The sequence below is a fragment of the Alternaria arbusti genome (assembly GCF_024043155.1).
Source record: "Alternaria arbusti strain BMP 1465 chromosome Unknown scaffold_14, whole genome shotgun sequence".
In the NCBI taxonomy this organism is placed as follows: Eukaryota; Fungi; Ascomycota; class Dothideomycetes; order Pleosporales; family Pleosporaceae; genus Alternaria; species Alternaria arbusti.
Genome location: NW_026249954.1, coordinates 275,700 through 290,595, shown reverse-complemented (window position 1 = coordinate 290,595; position 14,896 = coordinate 275,700). Strand labels below are relative to the sequence as shown.

General features: G+C 53.9%; 4 protein-coding genes across 4 annotated transcripts; 1 reads left to right on the top strand and 3 right to left on the bottom strand.

The window, feature by feature from the left end:
* Window positions 1-2,483: 2,483 nt before the first annotated feature.
* On the bottom strand, window positions 2,484-4,359 carry J4E86_008654 (uncharacterized protein; the record flags this gene model as incomplete). Its single annotated transcript, XM_051449165.1, has 2 exons — window positions 2,484-3,379; window positions 3,432-4,359. 2 exons carry the CDS (start codon window positions 4,357-4,359, stop codon window positions 2,484-2,486), a joined length of 1,824 nt encoding a protein of 607 aa, XP_051299584.1.
* An 800-nt stretch (window positions 4,360-5,159) lies between these two features.
* J4E86_008653 (uncharacterized protein) lies at window positions 5,160-7,243 on the top strand (the record flags this gene model as incomplete). Its single annotated transcript, XM_051449164.1, has 2 exons — window positions 5,160-5,166; window positions 5,226-7,243. 2 exons carry the CDS (start codon window positions 5,160-5,162, stop codon window positions 7,241-7,243), a joined length of 2,025 nt encoding a protein of 674 aa, XP_051299583.1.
* Window positions 7,244-7,323: 80 nt separating this feature from the next.
* On the bottom strand, window positions 7,324-11,289 carry J4E86_008652 (uncharacterized protein; the record flags this gene model as incomplete). Its single annotated transcript, XM_051449163.1, has 1 exon — window positions 7,324-11,289. One exon carries the CDS (start codon window positions 11,287-11,289, stop codon window positions 7,324-7,326), a length of 3,966 nt encoding a protein of 1,321 aa, XP_051299582.1.
* Window positions 11,290-11,683: 394 nt separating this feature from the next.
* Window positions 11,684-14,365, bottom strand: J4E86_008651 (uncharacterized protein; the record flags this gene model as incomplete). The annotated part of the gene is made up of 3 exons (XM_051449162.1): window positions 11,684-12,634; window positions 12,688-13,616; window positions 13,669-14,365. The coding sequence occupies 3 exons, from the start codon at window positions 14,363-14,365 to the stop codon at window positions 11,684-11,686; spliced, it is 2,577 nt and encodes an 858-aa protein (XP_051299581.1).
* Between the last annotated feature and the right edge of the window lie 531 nt (window positions 14,366-14,896).

Sequence of the window (14,896 nt, the reverse complement as noted above, 5' to 3'; positions counted from 1 at the left end):
GCATATATATCTATCGATGCATATCACAGACCAGAAAAGCCGCTTCCTTAGCTCAGCTTCTTTGCTTGGAACTGATAAATGTAACGGACAGCGATGCAGACTCAACTGGAAGGCCATTCGAACGGCCAAACCTTCCAGACGCGACGCCGCGTTGTACCTGTGCATCGTAATTAAAAACAATTGTACGCTAACAAGAGCCTGCAAAGAGAGGATCGAGCTCTCTTCAGTCAGCACCAACTGGACGCTCCTGATGGCGTCGTTGACGGAATGGAATACGAGTGTCGTAGGCACTAGCTTGTGTGTAAGATTCATCTGTCGCCGGTCGTGGATGGAGATTGACATGATGGAGCGAAGTATGATGTGTTGGAGTTCGTTTGTTGTAGATTGAGATGCGATGCGAACGCCTCTCGACACGATTTGACGAAAATAATCCAGTAAAGAGGGCGCATGAAGAAACGGAAAGGCAGGATGCCAATGGTCGAAGTAAGACTGACTCCATTCGAGAAGGTCATCAAATGCGATAGCTGATGTGACGCTCTCTGGTGCAAGCGGGCGTACTTCGTCTGTTTTCCAAAGCCATCTTGAAGCACTCTTTGCAGCACCTGCGGGTAGCTGATCATCTTCTCCGGGTGCAGCATCACTCTCTGGGGTATCGACATGACGCACGGACGCCTGGTTCGCGGCAATGTTTCCTGCGCTGGACGGAGGCCTGAGGTTACTGCCGGGGCTGGTGCCGAATGTACTGCGACTGTGATCCTGAGGGCTTGTTCCTTCGTTTCCGAATTCCCGAAGCTGCTGGCCCATTGTCTGAAGAAATGCTCTACGTTTCCTTACTGCCCCGACATCGGGCACCGCTGTGTTAGATTCCGACTCATCATGAAGAGCCTGTCGCTTGTTGGACCTCGCATTGGCTTCGGCCATCATCTATCCGACGATGCACTACACATGAAGCTTGGATATCAAGCTTTAGTTGTACTGGGATCGATATCGCCGCGGCGACGGTCATACACTGCAGTTGTGGGTGGCTGATGGAGATAGAAGAGGCTGGAGGTGGTTGAGCTGACAGACGCGACGAAGATGACGCTTGACAAGCTATGAACCCTGGCAGCCTCATGGCGTTAGTGCCACGCGAGTCAGTTTCTCGGCCTGAAATTCGCGTTGCAAATTCACTGTCAATGTGTGCTTTACTTGCTACATGCTGTTTTCATAACACGTTTCAACATGGGAAAAATACACGTAGGATCCCAAAGATTCGTACAATCTCAAAAATATTTACGCCATTGTTCTGTAGTTGAAGGACGCGAGTCAAGCGACGTGCCCACCGAAGGTGCAACAGGCTCTGGTCTGCCATCGCCTGTCGAATACGCTTCGTTTCCTAAATTTCCTCGCGGCGACATAACCGTCATGTCTTGGTCTTGATGAAGAAGACCTGGCGCGGGTTCTGGAACACCGAGTACATCTGGTGCTAACTGCCACGCAGCTTGCGCCAACCGAGGCTGCTGCGCAAACGGGAGGTTTGATCCGTCCACAACTGATGACCGCACATCCTCATAGTGTTGTGCCACCACAGGACTCGACTCCATGACCCACGGTTCCGTCTGCGCAGGGCTCTCCTGAGATGCGTGACTACTGCCTGCTTCAATGCCTTTCCTTATAAGATCTTGTCTTCTTGACCACCAAGACAGACGTTCCTCGTCCGTGTTGAGGGGAAAGCTCTTCCATTCTTCTATCCTGTTCGACTTGGCCTGCTTCTGCACATTCTCTGCTAGTACACGGCGATCTGTGTCAGAGAGACGTTGCATCTCAATCGGTACCTGAGAATTGTAGATCGTGGTAAGGAGCTCCAACACGACAATCTCGGTCTCGAGCAATCGCTGTTCGACGAAGGATATATAACCCGATGGGATGCCTCTATTACAACCTTAGCTTCGCTTCCAAGAAACCACTCTCTTCACACCTTTTGTTAAGCGGCGGATACCGACACGAAGTCCCTGCCGATACACATTGCGAGCAAATCGGTAATTCGCGATCGCACTGTAGTCCGTTAGTTGATGCGTTGCGATGCTGGTTGATGGCGAAGACCTTTGACTTCTTGTTGCGACAGGACTCACATGCAATCGGATGGAAGGCACCAGATTCGTTCTAGATCGTATGAGAAGGCTGCCAAGCTTGAAGATCTGGGGTACTTGGGACTACTCACCATTGCATCGGCGCTGCATGGGCACCGCTGGCGGAAGGCGGTTCTTTCTTCGTGCGCTGCCGGACTTGTCTTTGTCCTAGCGTGATGCCCCGCTTATCGTTCGGAGCTGCATCTGCGGGGATGACAACTCAGACGAAGCTACCTCGCAACAATGCGAAGTTCCCAATGAGTTGTCTCGAGAGCAGGGAAAAACAATTTAGTATTGAATGATTACAAAATAAACTCTATCAAACCCATCATCCCAGCCCCAAACCACCAATACAACTACCCCAGTATCACCACCTCACCCCTTCAAATACTTCGCTCCACTCCTCGTACTCCCCTTCACAACCCTTCCCGGCGACTTCGACCTCCGCTCCTTCGCCATCTGAATCGCATGTTCGTCGTCAAGATCAACCTCTCTCCCTGCCTTCGCTTTGCGCGCCGCTCTCCCTGCTGCAGCCGCTTTGCTCATCTTTTTCGTAACAGCTGTGGTTTTGGTGGTCTTTTTGGTAGGCTTGGTCTTGGTGGACGTGGCAACGGTGGTGAGTTCCTGGACATCTTTTGCGAGGTCGTCGTCAGAAAGCTCGTCGGAGTCGTCAGATTCATCGGGCTGGAAGTGGACGGCTTTACCTGGAGACTTTTGCGTCTTGGTTCTGCTACTTTTTCGTGAAGAAGAGACGATAGATTTGGAACGCTTGGTCTCGGGGGTGTAGTTTTGTTCGCTGAGACTGCGTTTACGCTTGGGCTGTTTCTTGGTGGTGGTCTTGGGAGCAGAAGCCTGGGTAGACTTTGGCTGACGGCCATTTGGCCCTTTCGGGATGACCACCTGTGGATGGATACTAGTCTTAGTCGGCGATGCAGGACTGGGAGCTGCAGTACTGACACCGCTTTGGCGTCTCGGGCTACGCTCGAGGGATGTCGCGCGCTCTCGATTGAGCTTCCTAGCGACAGGTGAAGTGGTTTGTGGGGGTACTGTATGTATTCCCAGGTTCGCCTGCTTTGCTGCGTTGAGAGCTTCCTCTGCCTTACGGACCTTTTCACGAGCTATGCGAGCTGCCGACTGTGCCGCACGAGCTTTGTCCCCTATAGCATGCGCATCCTCGTCTTCTAGGCGTGGCTGATCAATACTGCGGCCAATAGCACCGGTACGAGACTTGACAGGTGTCGTGTTGACAGCATCGCGGATCGTTGTAGGATCTACCAGGTTCATGTTAGCGAGACACATCCAAAAGAAAACTACATTGCTCACCTTGAGTTCCTGCGGAGAATTTGTCCAGGAAGACTCGTGGCGTATATTTATAGTTGCCGACGCGCACTTTATCATCATTTTGGTTCATTTCTTCCACAACCTCTTCCAGGCTTCCAGGAGTTCCCAAATTGCTGATCTCCTCTTGAACTTTGGCACTGGGTATCGGAAGCTTGAAGCGTGATCCGGACTCGTATACCGGGAGGTTCTTGTACTGCTCCAATTCAGGGCGATCAAAAGGTATGTTGGTCTCGACAATCTTGCCCTCTGCCTTCATCTTCTTGCCAGACTCGGAAAGATCAAAGTCAATCTTGAGACTCTCCCAATGCGCCATCTGGAAGGTCTCTGGAAACGGCAGCGAGGCTGGATAGTTCTGGTGCCACTTTTCAGGTTCGTTGTTCGGGCCACCGTACTTGAACCGTTCCTCGCGCCGTACCTTTGTTTCTGCTGCAGGCACTTGTTTGGGGGGCATGGCCTGAGGTTCGTCCGGTGTATCGCCTCTTCGATAAAGGGCTTGCGTTGCAGAAGGCGTATCGGATTCTGATACCTCCTCTATGATCATCGACGTAGGAGAATCCCCGCCTAGCGAAGACGATGAATCTTCTCGCGTAGCTTCTTCTTCAAACTCGAGCCGCGCTTGACGAATCATAGCTTGCGCGCGCTGATACAGCTGGTCGTCGAAGTTGCTTTCTTGCGGAGGAAGTCGCTGGAGGAGATCCTCGTCGATCGTTTCAACGCCATCCATATAAGTGGTACCAGTGTCATCGCCTCCTTCGTCAGTCAGGTAGCGGATCGCTTGAGCTAGTTGCATGTCGTTGATCTCTCGCTGTGTCGGCTCCTCCTCGCTAACTGAAGGGGCGTTTTCGAAAGCTGAGACATCCATGAGATCCGGGGATTGAGTCACCTCGAAGTCGTGACTTGCGAACGCCATTATACTACTGGAAGCGCCTGTCTTGATCTGGGACAATGTTTGTTCACTTGAGCACATTAGCAGGTGACATTTCATTCATGCACGTAGCAAACATACGAAGACGTCTATGCTTCAGACGACTCTTGAACCTGACCAAGCGAAAAATCGATACGTCTCTTGCCATGATGCCGGACGGCATTTGAGTGTGCAGTAGCCTGTAGGCGTCTTTGTCATGATGGCCGGGTACTGGACAAAGGCCATCTGAAGCAAACAGCTGCGGTGGCTGCCGCAAGCGGCATTCCTACTTGAGATTGTTTGACTATCATACCGACGTTTCTTCTTTGTGCGTGTCAAGATACCCAGACGTGATTTATAGCCATTGTCTCGGCGATGGTTTACCATTCAGCTGCTGGATGAGCATGCTGGGGCAGGACAGCTGCACCCAATTGACACTATACTTACATGCCACCGACGCGGAGTAGCATGTGGCTTTCTACGGGCAACGCAAGAGGTTGGCCATGTCTGGGCGATGAGGGGAATGCAGCCACTTCAGGATATCGGAGGGAAGGTGGGCAGGCTTACTCGAGAGACGACTGGGGTGCCCCTAAATGCCTCGGCTCCACAGCTCCCATGGTGCCCACTGCCGCTAGCTGTGTGGTCAAACGTCACTAGCTGGCGACAACGGGGTGTCGCGGAAAGTTGATGAGTGGATTGTATCTGATCAAGTCTCTCCTTTTGTTAATGCGAATACTGGACATTGCGCGGTTGTAGCATTTTTTTTATACGTTTCGTTGTTGCTCCAGATCTATTGGTTACCGGTTATGTCAGGTAATCTCGCGTCAGCCTGTAACCACACGGCGCAGCTCGCTGACACATTGCACTGCCAGTTCTTCCCTTTGCGCTGCCCGCCGCCGCAGCTGGTCTCGCGTATCTTAATGGCCGCCATGGCTTCACCTACGACTGGCCCCTCCTGTCTTCGTTCATCGGCAGCAGCATCGTCGGCGCGCAGCAGGAACGACGCGACACGCTGAACCTCTTCTACGAACTCGAGGCGCATGCCCACTCCTCTGCGCGCGCAGACCATGCGTGGATCATCTTCCAGGGCAAGACATGGACGTATGCGCAGGCTTACGACGTCGTGCTGCGGTACGGGAACTGGCTGAAGAGCAAGGGCGTGGACAAGGATGAGATTGTCGCAATGGACTTTGTCAACTCGGACGTCTTCATCTGGGTCTGGTTTGGCCTCTGGAGCATTGGCGCGAAGCCCGCCTTTATCAACTACAACCTCTCCGGCAAGCCGTTGGTCCATACCGTCAAGACGAGTACCGCGCGCTTGGTGCTGGTGGACCAGGAGAGCAGGGACAAGTTCAGCGAAGACGCGCTGAAGGAGCATGGCCTCACTCGCGTCCACCACGCAGACAAGGTCAAATACACGTTTGAGCAGGAACCGTCCGACGTCCCACAATCAGTCAAGAACCAGACACAGACTCCCCAAGCCGCCGTCGAAGCTGACGCCGTCTCCGAGCCTCTGACTGCGCAGCGAAACCTCGAAATCATCTTCTTCGACGACGCCCTGACCTCGACCATCCTCACGCACCCGCCGACGCGCCTCCCCGACTCGGCTCGCTCCGACCAAAAGCGCAGCAGCATGGCCATGCTCATCTACACGTCCGGCACGACGGGCCTGCCCAAACCCGCCGTAATGTCCTGGGGCAAATGCGGCGGCGGCGCAAAGTTCGCCGCAAGCTGGATGTCACTAAAGAACGACATCGTCTACACCTCCATGCCCCTCTACCACAGCTCCGCCTCCGTCCTGGGCGCCTGCGCCGTCCTACGCGCCGGCAGCACAATCCACCTATCCAAGAAATTCTCCCACAAGACCTTCTGGCCCGAGATCCGCTCCTCACACGCCACAATCCTGCACTACGTCGGCGAAACATGTCGCTACCTGCTCTCGGCGCCGCTCTCCCCCCTCGACAAACAGCACCACCTCCGCGCCGCCTTTGGCAACGGCCTGCGCCCAGACGTCTGGGAGCCCTTCAAACAACGCTTCGGCATCAGCACCATCTACGAATTCTACGCCGCAACCGAAGCCCCCGGCGGCCTCTTCAACTGCTCTTCAAACTCCTTTTCCAGCGGCGCAATCGCCCGCAACGGCCTCCTCGCCAACTTCCTCATGACGCGCAAACTCACCCTCGTGCGTATGGATCCCAACGCTGATCCCCCGGAGCCCCTCCGCGACCCCAAAACCGGTCTGTGCCACATCAGCGACTACAACGAGCCCGGCGAGTTACTCGGTAAACTGGATGCAGACAATATAAAAGACGGGTTCCAAGGCTACTACGGCAACGAGAAGGCAACCAACTCGAAGATTATTCGGAATGTCAAGGCGAAAGGGGATGCGTATTTCCGGTCTGGCGATCTCATGCGCTGGGACGCGGAAGGGAGGTTCTGGTTTGTCGATCGCATTGGCGATACGTTTCGTTGGAAAGCGGAGAATGTGTCTACGGCTGAGGTATCGGAGGCCGTGGGCAAACATGACAGCGTTGCTGAGGCGAATGTATACGGCGTTAGTGTTCCGGGACATGATGGGCGCGCGGGGTGTGCGGCGGTTGTGTTTGAGCAGGGCGTTGGTGAGGTGGGGGAGAGGTTACTTGCGGAGCTGGCGCAGCATGTTAAGAGAGAGTTGCCGGCGTTTGCGGTGCCCGTTTGGATTCGGGTTACCAGGGAGATGCAGTTGACGGGTACTAATAAGCAACAGAAGGTTGAGTTGCAGAAGGAGGGTATTGATCCGGGGGTTGTCGAGGAGAAGGGGGATATCTTGTATTGGTTGAGGGACGGGACTTATAAGAGGTTTACGATGGACGACCTGAAGAAGATCGAGGGTGGGAGCGTAAAGTTATGAGGACATCAGAATGGATGTTGTATTGTGTAAGATATGGGTTGGGTAGATGTAATGATAGATGATATCGAGATTGTTCTAAGTTACTTGGCTGCTTTCCCTTTCCGCGTCTTCCTTGGTTTCTTAGCCGTGGGCTCCTTGTAAAGCTCATCTTCTTCCTCTTCCTCGACACTGGCAGTCACATCTCCATCTTCCTTTTCAGCCAAAGACACAGGCTTACTTGCAGCCTTCCTCTTCTTCCTGCCTGTTCCGCCAGTAGTCGTCTCATGCACAACTTCCGCTTCTCCACCTGCAGTCGCCACTCCATCTCCTGCCTCTCCATCCTTCCCCGCCAACCGATTCAACGCAGCACCCAACCTCTTTCCAGCCGCCCCAGTACCCTTCTTCTTCCCACTCGGCCCACTCTCCGCATTCCTCACTCTCGGCGCAAAAGCGCCAGCCCCGACACCCCCCTCAAAGAACCGAGTAATATTCGCCTGCGTACCCTCCTTCTCCCTTCGATTCATATCCTTGATAACAGGGACAAGCACCTCATCCGTCCTCTCAGGACTCCATCCAATCTGAGAACTCAAGAAAGAACGCAAAGCAGCCAGATCGGGGACGCCCCATTGGAACGGCTCAGGGTCACTGTCGACCTCGGGATGAAGGTAAGCTTCGGCTACACGAGGATCTGGGAACCCTGGCGGTAGGAAGAGTTTGGTAGCCTGGTTCTTGCGGAACCGTTTTCGGAACGGTTTCTTTGCGTCTTCTTCTTTCTTGATAGTCCCACTTTGGACGCCATCCCACCAGGTTCGGAAAGACTCTAGGTCTTGGAACTCGGAGAGGATTTCAAGCGCGGTTACGGGCCCGATGCCTGGAATGCCTGTTGTGTAGTCGCTGCCAAGCAATTGGGCAATTGCAATCATCTTCTCCCGTGTGAGGCTGAATTCATTGGTGAGGTCTTGGGCGAGGTAGCATTCGACAAATTTGGCTGCGTTGAACATGTTCTTGTAGACACGCGTACCGCCGAAGAGAAAGGTATCGGAGTCGTCGGTCACGATGCCGTCCACAAGGCCAAGTGTGACCAGTTCGGCGCATTGCGCTTCGGCTTCCATAGGCGCTGTGATGTACGGCAGTCCGAACAAAGTTAACAAGTGCTGGCACTCGGATATCATGGTCTGGGTGACTTCATCCGCATCTCTACGGTCTTTCTTTTGCTGTGCACGGAGCTGTTTGAGCTCGTCATCGAAATTTACCCTGGCTGCAGTGTTGTTGGACAGTTCTTGAGCGAATCGCGCATGCTCTTCTGCTTCTTTCGCTAGAGATGCGAAGAGTTCTTCGTCCTCAGGATCAGAGTACTGATCCGAGTCGTTACCTTCAGGCATGTCTAGAGGTGCGCTGTCATCTGCTACGCCACTGTGAGGGACGATAGGCTTTGTCAGATCGTCTGGACCTTGCAAAGGCGATAGCTCCCTTGGTGGTCGACGTGGTCGTTCCTGGCGAATGGGAACATTTTCAAACACTGGCGATGGTGATTTTGGGGGTGCAGCTGCTGAAACAGGTTCGCCCTGCATAGGCACGTCTTCAAACTCTGGAGATGCCGACTTAGTAGGTTCAGTCAAATCGGCTGTCTCTGTTTGCATGGGTACATCCTCAAACTCTTCCGATTCTTCGGACGGAAACCTTGGAGGGTGCACAACGGTTGGCTCTGATTTCCCGCCGGTGGTCGACTTCTGCTGTACATGTCTCTCGTCTTCAGGCTCGCTCTCAGACCAATCCACTGGTTCCTCATCAGAATCATCCGCAAATGGGGTCTTCTTCACCAGACTAGGATCTTGGCGGGGAGGCGACTTCTGCTGCGGAGAAAGCGGTCTAGGGGGCTCCGCCTTGACTTTGTCAGCGAGATCGCCCATCCTCAATTTGGTATCCTCAACTGGAACGTCTTCCATCTGTGCATCAGCCTCGTCGTCTGAGTCGATTGCAATCACTTGGTCCTGATTTTGGCTAGCTGGCGCATCTAAATCAATAACTTCTTTGGTCTCTGGCTTTCGAAGGGTTGGGAGCTGCTGGAACTGGAATCTGGACTTCTCCTCCTGACGTGCTTCTTCCCACTGTTCCTTCTCTTCTTGCCGTTGAGCATTCACTTCCTTTGCAATATCTCTTTGGCCGCTGAACCACGGTGGAAGTGGCACGGCATCCTTCTTATCTTGCCCATAGTCTCTTTCGAAACCGCCTGCGTTGTCTTCTTCGAGCTTGTCCATTTTCTTCTTGCCTAAAAGAGAGTTGCCTAGGTTGAGTCTTTCGAAGGGGAGCGGCCCGTCAAAACCGGCAGCGTTCTTCGGCTTTGGTGCAGACTTGATAGCGGGTGCTGGTGTTGGGTCCTGTTGTGTAAATGACGATTTCCTTGGCTTAACTGGACGTTTGGACTTGCGAGACTCCGCTAGTGCAGCCTGCAAGTCCATATCCTCTTCACTGTCGCTTCCTTCAAAAGGACCTTTTGGAGCAAGCTTGTTACTGCGTTGATTGGCAAGCCTTGCGATAGCCATTCCAGAACCCTTCGTTCCAGCGAAAGGATTGGCTTCAGCGGCACGCTTCTGTTCGAAAACTTCACGCATTGGATCGTCGTCAGATTCCTCAGCGACAGCTTGTTTCTCGGGTTGCATTGACAAGGCAATGGCTTGCTGTAACTGCTCGTTCTCAACATCATCCCCTGCATCATCCACATCGATCGCCCCGTTCATCGGAACGTTCTCCCAGTCTTCCTCTTCTTCGTTGTCATCCGCAAGGAACAACGAGTCTGGATCCTGGTTGACCGGGGTAGCCCTTTGTGGTTTAGACTGTACTGGCTTCTCTCTCCTCGACTTGTAAAGCCTTCTGCGTCGTGTCGCAAGCTCGTTCGCGATGAACTCACGGCCCTCCTTCTCTTGGGCGCTCAAGCTCCCCTTGGGCTTTGGCAGCCTGTTCAGGCCCTCGATTGGGACGTCCTCGAAGTCTTCATCGTCCTCCCATTCTTGTTCTTCTTCAGCAGGGCGCTCTGGTAGGTCCACGTTGATCGGCTTGTGAGCTTTGCCCTCTTCCTTGTTCAGCACAACTCCGAGGGCCCAACCGCCTTCCACTCCGTCGTTCTTGACGAGAACATACTCCCTATCTCTCTCGCCCGCAACGCGATTGAATCCGCCTGCGCCAAATGCATCGTCGTTCATCCCGTTGAGGTTCATCAATCGCTGCGTAAGTTCATTACGTTCGCGCACACGCTCGATTTGGAACTTGGAGAAAGCCATCCTGTCTGGAAACATTGCGTCAAGCTGTTCTTTTGAGTGTCCCATCCTGAGTCGACTTCGTAGCCTGGCTGCGTTCAAGATATTGTACCTATCAGCCGGAGGCAGGCTCTGGAAGAAATGACCATCGAAGTCAATCTTGGAGAAGTCATAGACATTGATATCTTCGCCTCTGTCAAATTGACGTGCGTACTCCTCCAGCTCTTCGAGCGACATGACTCTGGGATCATTCGCAGCCCCCATTTCTGACATGGACTTGCCCAGGTCCGGAAGGTGATATTGGTCCTTCTTCTTGAAGGTGCGATTTTCTGTTCGCTCCTGGGGCGTCTGCAGAAGTTCCTCCGCATAGACCAGATTATCGGGTATCTCTTCCTCCTGTTGCGGTGGCTCCTCTCTTGGATGCTTGGCAGCTTCCTTCCGCCTCTTCTCTTCTTCCTCAGCAGCCCTCTGCATTTGTATAGCCAGCAACTTTCCAGCTGTCCGGACCGCATCTTCTCGTCTACCTTCACGTCGCGACTTGCGGTTGTTGATGGTTTGTCGCTTCAACGCCGGTGCGCCGCCATCGAAGACGAAGACGGGCTTGATGCCGATGAAGAGAAGCTTGCATACTCGGCGAAAGAAACCAACGATATGGCTGTTCCGTAAAGCGTTTCCTTCCTTGTCGCGCACGGCCTTGAGGAACTGGTATATCCAGATGGAGGCATCGACGGCGAGGCGCTTCTTGTTCAGCGTTTCGATCTTGATTGGCCGCGCGCAGGGCTGCAGAACGGTCCAGAGGCCAGTGACACCCATGGCGCTCTTCTGGGGGCGTTGTCCATCTGTTTGGAAGGGTGGAAGTGGTCGTCGAGTTGATTTCTGACAGGCGCAGGCTGCCGTGTGATCGCGCGTTCAGAGCGTGTTCTCTATGACGACATGCCAAGCCTGCCAAACGCGACTATCACGTGCGTAAGCGCTAGCGTTGTCGCGAGAGCATCCGGACATATGCGAGATATTAGTCCTAAGAAAAGATGGAAGAATCATTATGAGGCGAGATGATTCGTAATGCTAGATCATGCCCTCATACGCGCTGTCTACGTTCTATGCGGCTTTCGCGGCCCTAAAAGAAGCGGATCATAAGCTAAAAATAAATAATTTTGCCATTAATATTGTTACATTCTAATCTAGGTAGAAGGCGAAGGAAGGCAATCTATAAACCCTGCCCCTCGACACCAAGACCCAATCCAACACTTTGCACTTCGTCTCGGTCTTCCTCGTCGTCACCGAAATCTGCTGCCTCGCCATGATCCTCAGCGTCTTTCATACCAGCATCGGTATCGCCAAACATGCCTCCTTTATGCTGCTGTCTGCGCCTTGGTACATCTTGACTTCCCTCGGCATCATCCGAGTCGTCGAAAACCCTACTCTGCTTTCTTCCCGTAGGGACGTCTATAATGTCGCCGCTTGGTCGGAACTCGAACATCGAATTAGGACGATCGTGACTGAATGGCGAATCACGGGGACGAGCTCTGAGGGCTGTGGAGTGTGTTGTGGCTTGAGGCGACATAGCGGACCACCATCCACTCAATCGTTTTCCCAACGATGGACTGTCGGGGGTGTCTGGCTTCTCAGCAGTGTTTGCTAGATCAGCTGGCGCGTTCTTCTTTTTACGCGCGAATGTAAGACCAAGAGGGAGATTCACGGGCGAGCTAGGCCGCGATGGTCCTGCAGTGGAGGAGGACTCTGATTCTGAAGCTGGGTATAGAGCCTCACCGTCAGGGCCATCGCTCCCTGTGCGCTTGAGCAAGCTACGAAGGTCTTCTTCGCTGAGAGTGTTGACAATGTCGTCATCGCGTGCCCCACGAGGTCTGAATCTCCGTCTTCCTTCCTGAATGGCATATTCCAACTTGGCACGATTCGCGATGAACTTCAGCTTGGGGAAAGCCGACTGTTGCCCAACATGTATCATGCGTGCTAGTCGCTCTGGGGTTGGGTCCGTGAGGATATACAAAAAGTCTGAAGGTATGGACTTGGGCCAGATGGTAATGGTCCCACTGAAGCGTTGCAGCCAAAGTTCACTCCAGTCCTGGCCTAGTGGTCGCGGTAGAAGCTCGAGATGGCGAAGCACCTTTAGCCATTTGTTGAGATCGAGCTTGAGATACTGAATCAGTTGATTAGCATGCGTATTGTAAGTCCGTTGTGTGGCTGACGTACCTGCTCTGTGGCGGAACCAAGGAAACCACCTCTCCATCCGCGTCCACGGCGATGGGTGACAGGCCGACCAACCGAGCCACGAGATGAGAAGAAGAAGATATTGATATGAGGGTTGACCTGGCTAACGATTGAAAATCGGACATTAAAGTGGAGGTTCAGCGCTTTCAGTGGAATGTCTGTCCGGAGACTTCCATCCTTCCACTTGTGTCCAAAAGAGTAGGGTGAAAGAGTGCCGTCCTTGTTCTTTTTCATGAGGACCACTGGGTTGAGAATTCCAGGGACGGCAGCAGATGCCAAAACTGCTGACCAGACAACACAGTCCGGAGCCGTGATGTAGTTGGCTAAGATGGTCGGAGAGTGGGGGTCGGAGGGCACACAAGAGACGTTCAGTATACGTCCAGTCCTCTGATATGCTTCCTTGAACGTCAGACTGCCACGAGTCATCCAGGCGCACTTCTTTGCCCAATCGACGCTGTCGAATCTCGCTCCTGTCTTGTACCATCTCTTTGACCATGTAAGGATACCTTCGTGGCAAGCCGTGATGCGATGGGCCAGAGCGGGTACAAGTAGTTTCTTGAGTTCATCGTCGGTCCTCGTACATAGCAGTGCAGCTACGAGAGCTCCACCAGATGTACCAGTGATGACTTCGGGCAGCAATTCAGCATCCATGAGAGCCTTGGCCACACCGAAGTGGTAGTATGCAAATGTCGCTCCTCCAGACAGACATAGCGCAGTACGACCGAAGTTGCTGCCGAGGTGTTTGAACAGGGCGCGCTTGTTCTCTGCATCGAGCTGTGTGGTTTGCAGGAGGAAAGTGAGCGACGTCTCGGCTTCGTCGACGAATTTCTGGACGAGGTCTTTGGTTCCGTAGTACGTCTCGCTGTACAGTCGGGGGTTCTCGAAGCCGACGAAGTTGTTCTTCATGGAGGCTAAATGCGACGTTAGATGTGTTCTGCGGCGTGGGAAAGACGGGGCGCTTACCTTCTAGGAGCGCACGAAGGTCCTCGACAGCCGTGTGTTGGCCTTGTGAGGCTTTTGATCCTGGCCCGCTCTTCTCTTCTGCTTCGGCCTTTTCCCGCAGTTTGACCATCTGCTGGTGTACTCTTGCAATCGTCTTGCTGTCGTAATAGGCATAGTCGGCCTTCTCCTTCCACGACTCGTTGCCCAGATATGCGTCGAGCTCCTTTGCGCCCTCAATCCACTCTTGGTAGGATCGCGCATCCTGCAGCCGCTGCCTTAGTCTCTGCCGTGTGCCTCGCCATGTGATCCAGTGCTCGTATAGGTATATGTACAGGCGAGTAAAGACGTAGGCGATGCTGAGGAAGAACAGCCACCCCAGCACGACCAGGAGCAGCGGCCACTTGAGCAGCACATAAACGAAGCCTTCGCGCGTCTCGTCCTTGCCGCGTCGCGGGGGCGCCTTGCTCTTCTTGCGCCGCTTGACGCGCTGGTGGACCGGCCGCCAGTCGTTTTGGGCGGAGATGAAGGTTCGATCGGGCGGCAGAGCCGTGAGGTCTTCGGTGGATGGTGAATTCTCAGGCGCAGCGAGGGCTTTCTCGAATTCGATAAAATGGTCTTCTTCGACAAAGTCGTTCGCGTAGTCGGGCAATAGGGTGAAGTCGAAGCCCGTCGAGGAATATGGCTCGGGGCCATCCGTCTTCTTGTCTACGTCAGCCATGAGGGGGAGAAACGTCGGGTGTAAATCGCATCGTCGAGACGGTTAGGGGAGACGACTCAGGTGATGTCAAATGGGCGCGTTGGCATGTGAGGCTCGAAGCTTCGGGTGCTAGCCAGTACGTCACAGGGCCCAGGCCGCTCGGAACCCTTCCGCCGGTAATGCAGAATTGTGCATCAACACCACGTCTCGCCGACACCAAGCCCTTGCCGACCTGCGAGGCATGCGACCTCGATGCAGAACACTCCAAGCCGTCGTCCGATCGCGAATCCTTCCGCCCCCGCAATGGAGGCCTCGCCGCTGTCTGATGACGCTGGCCATCGAGACGTCTTGCGATGATACCTCGGTCGCCATAGTGGAAAAAGAGACTCGGCACGGCCGGACGACAGCGCAGTTGCACTTCCACAAGAAAGTGACATCGGACAATGCCGTCTATCAGGGCGTTCACCCGCTGGTGTCCCTTCTGTCGCACCAAGAGAACCTGGCCATGCTTCTCCATGAAGCTATGCGCTCTCTGCCGATGCGAGATGGAGG